Genomic DNA, 11,866 nt, shown 5'->3' on the forward strand with positions numbered 1-11,866 from the left:
CAAATAAATAAATAAATAAATTAAAAAAAAAAAAAAAAAGAAATCCATTACCCCAGTAACACAGCCAATGAGAAACCCTTACCACCCTGAATTCTTGTTTTTCTCCAATGGACTTTCGTTCAAAACAACCCCTCCCAACTTCTTCCTTCTTAATAAAATACTGTTCCTCCCTATCATTGGTGGGATTTGTCTGTAGTTTTTGCCCAGGCTGGCATGTTCTGAATTGCAATTCTCTGCTATTCCTGAATTAACTTATTTTTGCTAGTAAAATAACTTCTATTTTGAAGGTCAACAATTTCTAACAAGCTCATGGTCAAGGCTGCTGCTGCTGCCGCCCTAAGGACCACAATGCGAGTAGCAAGTACCGAGGTCACATGAACTCTTCAATGGGAAAAAAATGTTTTTTTTAAACATCTTTTCCCATTGAAGATGTTTAAATGCACCTATGTCCTTGCCAAAGATGGTAGCAGTTTAAGTGTCAAGAGGGTGAGATGCCACTGGGGAAGGGCTGGCCCTAGGAGAGGGACTGCAGAGTAGCTTCTAGTCAGGTCCTCCTGTCACTGCCCGGAGCAGTGCCCTGTCTGGCTTTCTGAGCTCTTTGGACCCCTTGGACAGGACTGACTACAAATGAAAGTGGGGGGCCCCTTGGTCAAAGATTATTAAGAACTTGAAGAGGACAATAGCAAAGCAGTAAAGCCACTGTGGGGCCCATCTAAATGCAGGGGGCTGGGTGGTTGCACAGGTTGCACACTTATGAAGCCTTGGAAGGTCTGGTGGACAGACTCCAAACTGACTCCCCGGGGTGCCTGGGTGGCTCAGTTGGTTAAGTGTCTGCCTTCAGCTCAGGTCATGATCCCAGGGTCATGGGATCGAGCCCCACATCAATCTCCCTACTCAGCGGGGAGCCTGTTTCTCCCTCTCCTTCTACTGCTCCCCTTACTTGTGCTCTCTCACTTTCCCCGTCAAATAAATACAATCTTAAAAAAAAAAAAAAAACTGAACTCCCAATGACCTTATGTGGTATTCACATCTTTATATAATCCCTTCCCCTCAACTGTGTCCAGGGTCCGTGACTTGCTTCTAAGCCACAGAATGTGACAAAGGTGATGGAATGTCACTTCTGAGATTATGTTTTGTTATACGAGACTCCATCTTGCTAGCAGACTGGTTTTATTTTTTATTTTTTTTTAAAGATTTTATTTATTTATGTGACAGAGAGACAGCCAGCTAGAGAGGGAACACAAGCAGGGGGAGTGAGAGAGGAAGAAGCAGGCTCCCAGCGGAGGAGCCTGATGTGGGACTCGATCCCGGAACGCCAGGATCACAGAACGCCAGGATCACGCCCTGAGCCGAAGGCAGCCGCTTTAACGACTGCGCTACCCAGGCGCCTCTAGCAGACTGGTTTTAGAGACTCTGTCTCGCCTGCTGGCTTTGAAGAAGTAAGCAACTATGTTAGGACGTCCCTGTGGCAAGGAGCTGAGAGTGGCCAGCAAGAAGCCAGGGCCCTCAGTCCTACCACGGCAAGGAAATGAATTTGGCCAAAAACCTGAGTGAACTTGGAAGTGGATCCTTCCCCATTTGAGCCTTAGCTGAGGACCCAGTTCTGGCTGACCCTTGGATTGCATGCAGCCTTGCTGAGGATCCAGTGAACCCATGCCCATACCCATGATCCGCAAAAAGTATAAGATACTAAATGTGTGTTGTTTTAAGCCATTAAGTTCGTGGTAACTTGTTATGTAGCAATAATTAATGAATACAGATGGTCTTTCTGACTCTCCAAAGCTTTCAGTTGGAAGATGCCTTGCAGGGGGCCTGGCTTGTTTTGTTCTCACTCTGTCTCCCAGGCTCGCTGGGAGACTGCACTTCGAGAGTGCTCTGAGCATTGGTTGGGAGCATTCTGTCTAACGGGCCTTCATCTCTTTTTCTATAAAACAGTAAATCCATCAGTCTCTTGTGAGTTGGGTTATGTGAGTCAGATCCTAAGAAACATGGAAGGTTTTGAGCCTTCAAGATTGAGGCTGAACCCTAGACAGGATCCTGTCCAGCTCCTCCTGGGGTGCTGACTGGGGTCAGCTGGAAGTGGGGATCAATCACCTTGCCTCCTCTGAGTGTCTAGCCTTCTTTTCATACTTCAACATCTGAAATCTGAAGTTCTCATCCTTCCTTAAAATTTTTTTTCAGTTGAAAACCATTATTACCAACATTTACTTTCTTTGCAAAGAGCTTTCTTACTGTGTGGAAAATGTTATGTTCTTGTGGATGCATTTTCAGTTGGACTTGTGTTAGGAAATGACCGGCCAGGTGGCATGCTCTGGGGGATTCTGGGGCGATAAGGAACAGGCCTGAGACTGAGGCTCAGTAGGTGAGTCCAGGGGGTGATGACCTGTAAGGGCCCTGTAGGGCTCTAGCCTCCCCATTATTTTTATCTAACTATCTGTCTACCTATCTATTTATTACTGAGATATAATTGATTTGATACATTTATATATTGTAATATGAGCTAACACTCTATTATGTCACCTCATTATCATTTCTTTTTTTGTAAGGAGAATAAGATCTAGTCTCTTAGCAACTTGGAAATTGTAATACAGTTGTCTATATTGTTGACAACTAATGTCGTTGACTAATAATCATTATGTCGTGATAACTCTCCACAACTTATTTAACTCCTAGCTGCAAGTTCGTACCCTTACACAGTTTTCCAGTTTCCCCACCGCCCAGCCCCTGGTAACCGCCATTCTGCTTTGCCTCTATGAGTTTGGCTTTTTTTAGATTTCACAAATAAGTGTGATCACACCGTATTTGTCTTTCTTTCTTTGACTTATCTCACTCAGCATAGTGCCCTCAAGGTCCATTCAGGTTGTCACAAGTGGCAGGATTTCCTTCTTTCTCTTGGCTGCATAGTATCCCACTGTGTATACGCCACGTGTTCTTCATCTGTTCATCCCTTGACGCACACCTACTTGTTTCCATGTCCTGGCTATTGTGAATAATGCTGCAATCGATGTGGGGGTGCAACTATCTCTTTCATATCCGGTTTGCATTTCCTTTGGCTATATGCCCAGAAGTGGGATTGGTGGGTCTCTCCCCATCATTTTAAAGATGGAGAAACTGAGGCCCAGAGCCTGGAAGAAATGCATTCAGGGAATGTGGTGCATTGTGCTGGCAGGAGCAGGAAGACGGAGGCCGCCAAATCACAGGGAGTGCAATCTGAGCGAACCACAAAATGCTACACACAGCCCTGAGGCTGTGCCGCTTGCGGGCATCAGGATCTCTGGAGTGTTCTTAGGAATAGGGACTCTGGAGCCAGACTTTCTGGGTCCATAATCACCCCTTTTCTCAATCTCGACATCTCTAAAATGGAGATGACAGGAAATTCTGACAGCGTGGATGAACCTTGAAGACACCGTGGTAAATGAAATAAGATAGTCACAAGGGACTGGGGACCCTCGGCGGGACCCTTGGAGGGGCGACCATAGTGTCACCACCCCGCCTTCTGGCCCTCACTAGCCTTTGCCATGCAGGAGAGCACCGGGGGGCTGGAGAAGAGGCATGAAATTGGGGCCCTGGCATGGTAGCGAGTGGGCACAGGCCATGCAGCGCTCAGTGTTTGCTCCCTCGCCCTTCATGATGGGTTCTCTGCAGGCCAGCACCTCAGTGATGCCTTCGCCCAGGTGAACCCCCTGAAGAAGGTGCCTGCTTTGAAGGATGGAGACTTCACCTTGGCTGAGAGGTAACTGGGGCCCTGGGGCTGCTACCAGAACTCGCTGGAACCGTCTTGTCCTAACCCTCTATTTTATTTTATTTATGTATTTATGTTAAAGAGAGAGAGAGAGAGTGCGAGCAGAGTGAGGGGCACAGGGAGAGGGAGAGAGAATCCACAAGCAGACTCCCCACTGAGCTCAGAGCCCTACATGGGGCTAGATCCCAGGACTCTGAGATCATGACCTGAGCCGAAACCAAGAGTCGGCTGCTTAACCGACTGAGCCGCCCAGGTGCCCCCTAGCCCTCTATTTTAGAGACAAAAAACTAAACTCCTCAGAGGTGAAGGGCCCTTAGCCCAACATCCCATAGGGAGTCAGGGCTGGAACCCGGATCCCTGCCGGCCCGCTGGTCCAGTTCACAAGGATGCTTGGACGAGTAAGCCTCTGTTTTCCTTCTGTACCCATCCTGTGGTTGTTGGTGAGAGTAGCCGAGGGCAGGGGTGCAGGGCAGGGCAGGGCCAGCGCTCTGGCTCGAGGTGGCCCATGGGCATCTGGGCTACCCAGCGGCTCAAGTCTGGGCTGCAGCCTCGCTGGGTGGGCGTCGCCCATGGGAGGACCTCACGACGCGCCGCTGTTCTACATCACAACAGGTCCCAAGAAGTGGAAACCTCTTTAGGGAAGGTCAGAGCTTTTCCCAGTTCTTTCCCCTTTGTCACCTACATCACCCCTCCCATAGGAAGGAGAACTCGAAGCTTTAGAACTTATCTCTGGAATCGTGAGATGGATGCATCCCCCCAAGAATTCCCGACATTATGCCAGTGTCATCTTTTTCTTTTTGCTGATCTCTACTGTCCTGGGTCCCTGTGTCACCCGGTGTTTAGCAGCCGCAGTGCCTGCTAGGGACATCATACGGTTTCTGCATTTTCCTGTGTCTTTTCTCACCGTCAGGAGGTTTGTGACTGCCATGGACCTGCAGCCCTCCCCAGAGGTGGTTTGAACAATTAGCTGGGAGGAAAAGGAGCTCCAGGGTATCCTGTACAGACAAGGGAGTTGTTAAGTCCGGGCATGAATACAGGATTCCCAATACGAAACTCAGGTTTTCTGCCCTTGCTGGCTGGGGTGTGCAACTCTTGGGGTACCCCAAGTTCCTGAAGGCCTTCCTATGGCCCCAAATTCATGCATCCTCAGGGCCCTTCCAGGTCCATTCCTGTCCGAACACCATGGCAGCCTTCATAACCTAGGGCAGGAGGAGAGCTCCAGGGGCCTGGTCTGTTCTGCTGTTCCATGATCCTGCAGCAGCCCCAGTGTATCCTACAGCGTGCTTTAGGGAGCACAGAGGGATGACAGGAAACCCTTTTTAAGCAATCAGGCCATCTGAGGCTGGTCTAGATGCCAGAGGATGAGAATGGATGCAGAGTGGAAAGAACTGAGCTTTAAGCCTCAGCTTTGATGGTGTCGCCTCCAGGAAGCCCTCTGGCCCCCTGATCAGACTGTCTCTGAACGCTTGGCAGGGTACTCTGCTGTGGGCTTTTGCCTGGTGGTAGCATGAGTGTGGGTGTTAGCCTCAGAAAGACTCTCAGCCCTGCCACCAAAGGCTCTGTGCCCTGGGCAAGTCCCTTCCCTATTCTAAGCCTGGCTTCCTTCTTTGCAAAATGAGGCAAATGCCTTGGCACACTGTCAGGAAGATTAAAGAAGGGACTCTGATTAAGCCCGTAGCACAGTGTCCTTCCTGCACCCTCACGTCATCCCTCCCCTGCAGTGTGGCCATCCTGCTCTACCTGACGCGCAAGTACAAAGTCCCTGACCACTGGTACCCCCAGGATGTGCAGGCCTGTGCCCGTGTGGATGAGTACCTGGCATGGCAGCACACGACCCTGCGGAGAAGCTGCCTCCGGGCCCTGTGGCATAAGGTGAGGCCCTGAGGGCACTGCCCCAGAGGGGCTAACGCACCATTGCATTCTCTTCCATTTGGTGAGTCTCTATTGACCTAACTTTGACTCTGCTAATTCTTTCTTCCGTTGTACCCATGTTGCAATTAAACCCATCTAATACAATCTTTATTTGAGACATGTATTTTTCAGTTCTAGAAATTTCCATTTGGTTCTTTTTTAAGTTTCCATTTCTGTGCTGAAATTCACCATCTGTTTACCCATTTGGTCCATCTTTTCTTCTAAATTCTTTAACATATTTATAATAGTTACTTAAAAGTCTTCGTCAGCTAATTTTCATACCTTGGTCCCCTGTGGGTCTATTTCTAGTGGCCATTTTTGTATCCTCCTGATTATGGGTCACATTTTCTTCTTCTTTTGCATGTCTTATTGTGTGCTAGACATTATGATTAAAAAAAGGTAGAGGGGCACCTGGGTGGCTCAGTCATGATCCCGAGGTCCTGGGATCAAGACCCACATCGGGCTCCTTGCTCAGCAGGGGGAGCCTGCTTCTCCCCTCCCTCTGACTGCCACTCCCCCTGCTTGTGCTCTCTCTTTCTCTCTCTGTGTCAAATAGATAAAATCTTAAAAAAAAAAGAGTCACATGCTCTTCCATCTGAGCCAGCCAGGTGCCCCTGTATGATTCCAGTTATATGAAATACCTATTTGGTTCATAAAGACAAAAAAGTAGAGGATGTCTGCCAGGGGTCAGGGGAGGAGGGAATGGGAAGTTGTTGTTTAATGGGGACAGAGTTTCAGTTTAGGATGATGAATGAGTTCTGGAGATGGATGGTGGTGTTACCTGACCCCTGAGTCTAGGTTCCTGAGTCTCAATGTCATAGAAATGAACATTGAACTTGAGAGAAAGAAAACAGGTGGAGTTTATTAGAGATAGCTTGTATAAGAGGGAGCTGACAAGAAAGAGGAGTGTTGCTACCCTCCCGGTAGTGTTTGAGGCTTATAAAGGCACTTTTCTGGGGCGCCTGGGTGGCTCAGTCGTTAAGCGTCTGCCTTCAGCTCAGGGCGTGATCCCAGTGTTCTGGGATCGAGCCCCACATCAGGCTCCTCCGCTAGGAGCCTGCTTCTCCCTCTCCCACTCCCCCTGCTTGTGTTCCCTCTCTCGCTGGCTGTCTCTGTCAAATAAATAAATAAAATCTTAAGAAAAAAAAAATAAAGGCACTTTTCCAAAGGGTGAGGGGCTGGGAATGGGGAAGCATCCTTCAGTCCCACGGTCATTATCTTGTGGGCGTCACTTTTTAGTGGACACAAGACAATCACAAGATGCTTTTCTTCATGGTTGACATTCTTTTAGGGCTCTTAGAAAATAGAAATAGTTGTGCAAGCAGGCTTTAAATTGTTACTTCTAATTTTGCCCAGATAACCATTACTCCCTCACGGCTCTTATCTCTCATTCATTCTCTTTCCCAGAAGGAGGTATTTGTCTCTAAGCCTGTGGAAATATTTAACCCTGTCTCAGACCAGTTCAGGAATTAAGTCCCTCTTGTTTCCCTATACTATCTCAGCAGTGATGCTTGTACAACAGTGTGAATGTGCTTAGTGCCATGGAACTGTACACTTAAAAATGGTTAAGATGGGACATTTTATGTTACGTGTTTCTTATCATAATTAAAAGTTAATAAAATTATTGTAACATGTTATCAATAGAAAAATCATTAATGCACTATTTTGCATTCTTTTCTTGTACTAAGTCCTCAGAATCCAATGTGTATTTTCCATGTGCAGTACATTTCAGCTAGGACTGGCCATTTCAGCTAGTGGCTAGTGGCTACCTTATCAGACAGCAGAGGGTTAGGCTTTTTTTCTTTTTCTTTTATTGTTCTTTCTTTTCTTTTCTATTTTTAAAAGTTCTATAACTCTTTGATGGCTTTAAAGAAAGATAAGACTTATTTTCTCCCCACCATTGTTATGATGGGAGCTATGGTTTTTGTGACGTTGATGTCCTAATCAGAAGTGGGATTCCTCGTTTTTTAAAGTGTATGGCTGACTGTGGGTCATGGGCTTTATTTCTCTGTCTCCTGTCATTTCTTATATAAAACAGAAACAGAGGACAAAAGTTCAAAAGACCTCTTTGTTGCCCTCACTCCTTCCTGAGAGGCCATTCTGCTCTGGGATCTGGCGGGAGTCCTTCCAGCTCACAATTTTATACATTATTACACTTAGGTGTCATCATAAGCAAAATAAAGTTTTGCTTGAGTGTTTAAAATTTTATGTAAATGCTCTCATATCACTCTGCAATGTGAAGTTTTCTGTATTGCCATGAGTGGATCTAATTTATCCATTTTAACTACTCTATAGTAATCCATTATATAAGTAAATCAGAATGTATTTATTAGCCTATTATGATCTTTTATATTTAAAGAGGAACAAAACCACTCTTTAAAACCCTAAGAATTTTGGGGCGCCTGGGTGGCTCAGCTGTTAAGCGCCTGCCTTCGGCTCAGGTCGTGATCCCAGGGTCCTGGGATCGAGCCCTGCATCGGGCTCCTTGCTCAGCAGGAAGCCTGCTTCTCCCTCTCCCACTCCCCTTGCTTGTGTTCCCTTTCTCGCTGTCTCTCTCTGTCAAATAAATAAATAAATAAAATCTTTAAAAAAATAAAAAAATAAAACCCTAAGAATTTTGGATCAATCAAATCAGAACAGAAGGGAAATGCTGACAATCTCTTGCAGGGGCAAGGTCGATAAAAAATGAGGGAGGAGGGCTAGGTTCTGCAGACTGAGAGCCCACTGTGCCCTCCCTGAAGGAGTGCCTTCTCCCCAACATCAACCTTAGATACTGAGCAGGGATACCCTGTGGCCAGCACCCTTTACATGAAAAAGAAGCTGGAGGGACGCCTGGGTGGCTCAGTATGTCAAGTGTCTGCCTTTGGCTCAGGTCATGATCTCAGGGTCCCGGGATTGAGCCCTGCGTTGGGCTCCCTGCTCAGAGGGGAGTCTGCTTCTCCCTCTGCCCTTCCACCCACTTGTGCTTGCTCTCTCTCTCTCTCTCTCAAATAAATAAATAAAATCTTAAAAAAGAATGAAAGAAAAAGAAGCTGGAAATCTGGACTCTTATATGAAATGCCCCCATTTTTAAATATCAGCAACTGATCCATATTTTTATTATTATTGTTATTATTTTTTTTAGAAGGACAGAGAGAGGATCTTAAGCAGGCTCCATGCCCAGTGTGCAGCCTGTTGGGCTCAATCCCAGGATCCTGAGAATACGACCTGAGCTGAAATCAAGAGTTGGATCCAGGCACCCCCTGATCCCTATTTTTAAAAACTCTGTAGCCAAAGGAATGTCCTTAGCTCAGGGCTGGCCTCCAGGGCACCAGTGGGCAACTGCTGATTCTGTCTGCCTTGTATGGGGGAGGAAACTGAAGCCAAGACTCATGTGCAATCTTAGTCCTGTTAACCCGAATCCCAGGCTCCCCCAAGCAACTCTGCCAGATGAAGCATGAAGCATTCTTCCCTTGCTCCCCATCCACTGTATCTCCTGACAGCTTTGCCAACCACGAGGCTGTTGATGGCTTTCCCCTAAAACACCTTCCTCCCAGAATCCTGGGCATCACTCTTTCCTGGCCCTCCTCCTTAGTTCCTGATAGCTCGTTGTCAGAAGACGTCTGTTCTACTCTTGGATTAGTCTTTTCTTGGCTGTGCCATCCCGGGCAACTGACTGTCTCTCTCCGGGCCCCACTTTTCCATTTATAAGAGGAGTCATGTACTAATATTCCTATATTATAGATGAGGAAATTGAGGCTCAGAGGGTTCGGATATTTTGTTTTAGGTCACATGCTTTGTAAGTGGCAGAGTGGAAACCTTACAAGCTCATCCTCCTAATTATTTATACAGTAAGAAGTACTGACTTTACATTGAGGGGCAGAGAGGTTATAACATAGACTGTCCCTAGGCTAGCCGCCTACTTCCAAAGTATAAAACCCATTGTTCAGGTCCCCTCTGAGTCATTCTCAAAGGGGTTTGAGTCCTCCTATCAGATGCCCCCAAGGCTCAGCCATCAGAGATCACAGAACCAGGAATATTTCTGGGAAAGGTGGTCCTTTGGGAATTTCCCTGCAGACCTGTCCTGGCCTTAGAAGAAAGGTGCATGGAACCAGAAAGCAGCTCAAACTGGGGTGGGGGAGGCACACTTGCCTTCCTGCCCCAGAGGCTGGGCTGGCCCCTAACCTTCTACTTTGCTCCCCACCTCCCAGGTGATGTTCCCTGTTTTCCTGGGTGAACCAGTATCTCCTGAGATACTGGCAGCCACGCTGGCTGAGTTGGATGTGACCGTGCAGTTGCTTGAGGACAATTTCCTCCAGAACAAGGCCTTTCTCACCGGGCCTCACATCTCGCTGGCTGATTTGGTGGCCATCACAGAGCTGATGCATGTGAGTGCTGTGGACAGGGTGGCCTGCTAGGCAGGGAGGGCCCTGGGTAGTCTCTGAAGTCTTGCTCACGCTGCCACCACCTGGCCATGAGCCAGGCTTATGTGTGGAAGCCCCTTCTGGAGCTCTTGGACCCCCAAACCGGGCAGATGCTGCCATCCTTGACCTTACCCATCCACCCCCATCCTGTTCCCTTTCTCCCTGCAGCCTGTGGGCGCTGGCTGCCAGGTCTTCGAAGGTCGACCCAAGCTGGCTGCATGGCACCAGCGTGTGGAGGCCGCAGTGGGGGAGGATCTCTTCCGGGAGGCCCATGAGGTCATCCTGAAGGCCAAGGACTCTCCACCTGCAGACCCCACCGTAAAGCAGAAGCTGATGCCTCTGGTGCTGGCCATGATCCAGTGAGCTGGGGAGCCCAGTCCCTGCACTTGCCCTTGGCAGTTCACAAAGCACCTTCATTTCCAGTGTCCCAGGGGAGGCAGGCTCGGAGGGCAGGAGTGATTTGCCTGAGTCCCATTGCACCTGTGCTGCCCAGGTCAGGTCCCTACACCCACACCATCTTGCACAGCTGCCTAAAAGCCACAATGAGAATGGAATAGCCAGATCTTATCTCCTTTAATCACTGCATCTCATTTTCAGTTTGGGAAATAAACCCGGGCTAAGCCTGAAATACGCTTCTAACTTGGACGTGTGATTTGTTTTGCCTTCTGTCTTGGCTCTGGTCGTGGTCTCTATCCGTAAGACAACCCCCCTTCGGAGGCCCTATGGGTCAGCTTCCCCATGATGGTTGCCAAGAGTGAAATTAACAAATGCCGTCTACTCTTCTAATTCTTGGAGAAAGTGGTTTATCAGACAGCATAGGGATCAGCAGGCATCCCATATGTGGTGACTATAGGCATGATGATCAATCAGTTGGCTGGGCCAGCCTCCCAGACATGGCCCTTTGGCATCAAGTACTGTAGCTCAGGAGCCCTGCATCTGTTCTGCCGAATTGGTCAGGAGGGCCAGATCCAAACAGCAGCTCTCCTGGTCAGGAATCAGTCATGCAGGCCTTAAAGGCCACGCCTGTGATCCGTAGACCATAAATAGGCATAGTGTGCTCAGACTGCATTGCTTTATTTCTTTATATTTTATTTTAAGGAGGCTCCACACCCACTGTGGGGCTTGAAGTCATGACCCCGAGATTAAGGGTTGCATGCTCTACTGACTGAGCCAGCCCAGATACCCCACCAGACTGTATTTTAAAATAATATTCTGCCTCTCTTGGCTGGGGGGGAGGGCGCGGGGCTTGGACTTGAGGGTAGCCAAAGAGGAAGCAGGGAAATTGGATATTATAGTAATCCTGCCAAAGGTAATTTGTGCAGGAGGGCAGGGCAATGAAAGGAATGGAGAACATGGCCCCTCCCAGCCTGGAGAGGGCTCCAGGACTAGCCCAGAAAGGCAGTCTCCTGAGGGGATAGGTCTTACTTAAATTTTCCGATCACGTCCTCTTGCCAAGGTGTTTTCTCTGAATCTTGGCTTTGGGGTCAGGGTCTTTTTACCCCAGAAGCCTCTCTTAGCGAATGGGGGCTCATAGCCACAGACCTCAGGGGCCAGACAGTGTCAGTTGGTGGGACTTGGCCCTGCAAAGGAAGTGGGGAAGTTTCAGGCCCCCCTTCAAACCTCTGGATGGGCCTGCCTTTTGCTAGAAGGATTAGCTGGAGTGTAAAGAGTTTGACCCCAGGGATTAGTGAGGCGTGGTTCATTCCTTCCCTGGAGTGTGCGCCCGGCCTCTGCAAGGAGCTGGGGTCCAGAAACCTCCCCAGCCTCCATCCTGGGCCCTCTGCCTCACTTTGTATTCCTGGGGACTCAG

The 11,866-nt window shown here is 48.3% G+C and overlaps 2 protein-coding genes across 2 annotated transcripts; both read left to right on the forward strand.

Annotated features, from left to right (window-relative positions):
* The first annotated feature begins 309 nt into the window (after positions 1–309).
* LOC148107479 (glutathione S-transferase theta-1-like) lies at positions 310–7,126 on the forward strand. Its single transcript, XM_087857480.1, has 4 exons — positions 310–361; positions 3,646–3,733; positions 5,464–5,614; positions 7,061–7,126. Exons 1-4 carry the CDS (start codon positions 310–312, stop codon positions 7,124–7,126), a joined length of 357 nt encoding a protein of 118 aa, XP_087713606.1.
* LOC123795622 (glutathione S-transferase theta-1) lies at positions 5,485–10,695 on the forward strand. The gene is made up of 3 exons (XM_087857551.1): positions 5,485–5,614; positions 9,844–10,020; positions 10,225–10,695. Exons 2-3 carry the CDS (start codon positions 9,847–9,849, stop codon positions 10,417–10,419), a joined length of 369 nt encoding a protein of 122 aa, XP_087713677.1. The 5' UTR covers positions 5,485–5,614; positions 9,844–9,846; the 3' UTR covers positions 10,420–10,695.
* Positions 10,696–11,866: the final 1,171 nt, after the last annotated feature.

Source organism: Ursus americanus, chromosome 30, assembly GCF_024610735.1.
Source record: "Ursus americanus isolate L20-20 chromosome 30, mUrsAme1.1.p, whole genome shotgun sequence".
Taxonomy (NCBI): domain Eukaryota; kingdom Metazoa; phylum Chordata; class Mammalia; order Carnivora; family Ursidae; genus Ursus; species Ursus americanus.

Excerpts from the sequence above, each read along its gene's own strand:
- LOC148107479 (XM_087857480.1), top strand. The coding sequence starts at position 310 with ATGGTCAAGGCTGCTGCTGCTGCCGCCCTAAGGACCACAATGCGAGTA. Across the intron at positions 3,734-5,463 it reads GACTTCACCTTGGCTGAGAG|TGTGGCCATCCTGCTCTACC; the intron begins GTAACTGGGGCC and ends CCTCCCCTGCAG. Across the intron at positions 5,615-7,060 it reads TCCGGGCCCTGTGGCATAAG|AAGGAGGTATTTGTCTCTAA; the intron begins GTGAGGCCCTGA and ends TCTCTTTCCCAG.
- LOC123795622 (XM_087857551.1), top strand. The coding sequence starts at position 9,847 with ATGTTCCCTGTTTTCCTGGGTGAACCAGTATCTCCTGAGATACTGGCA. Across the intron at positions 10,021-10,224 it reads CCATCACAGAGCTGATGCAT|CCTGTGGGCGCTGGCTGCCA; the intron begins GTGAGTGCTGTG and ends TTCTCCCTGCAG.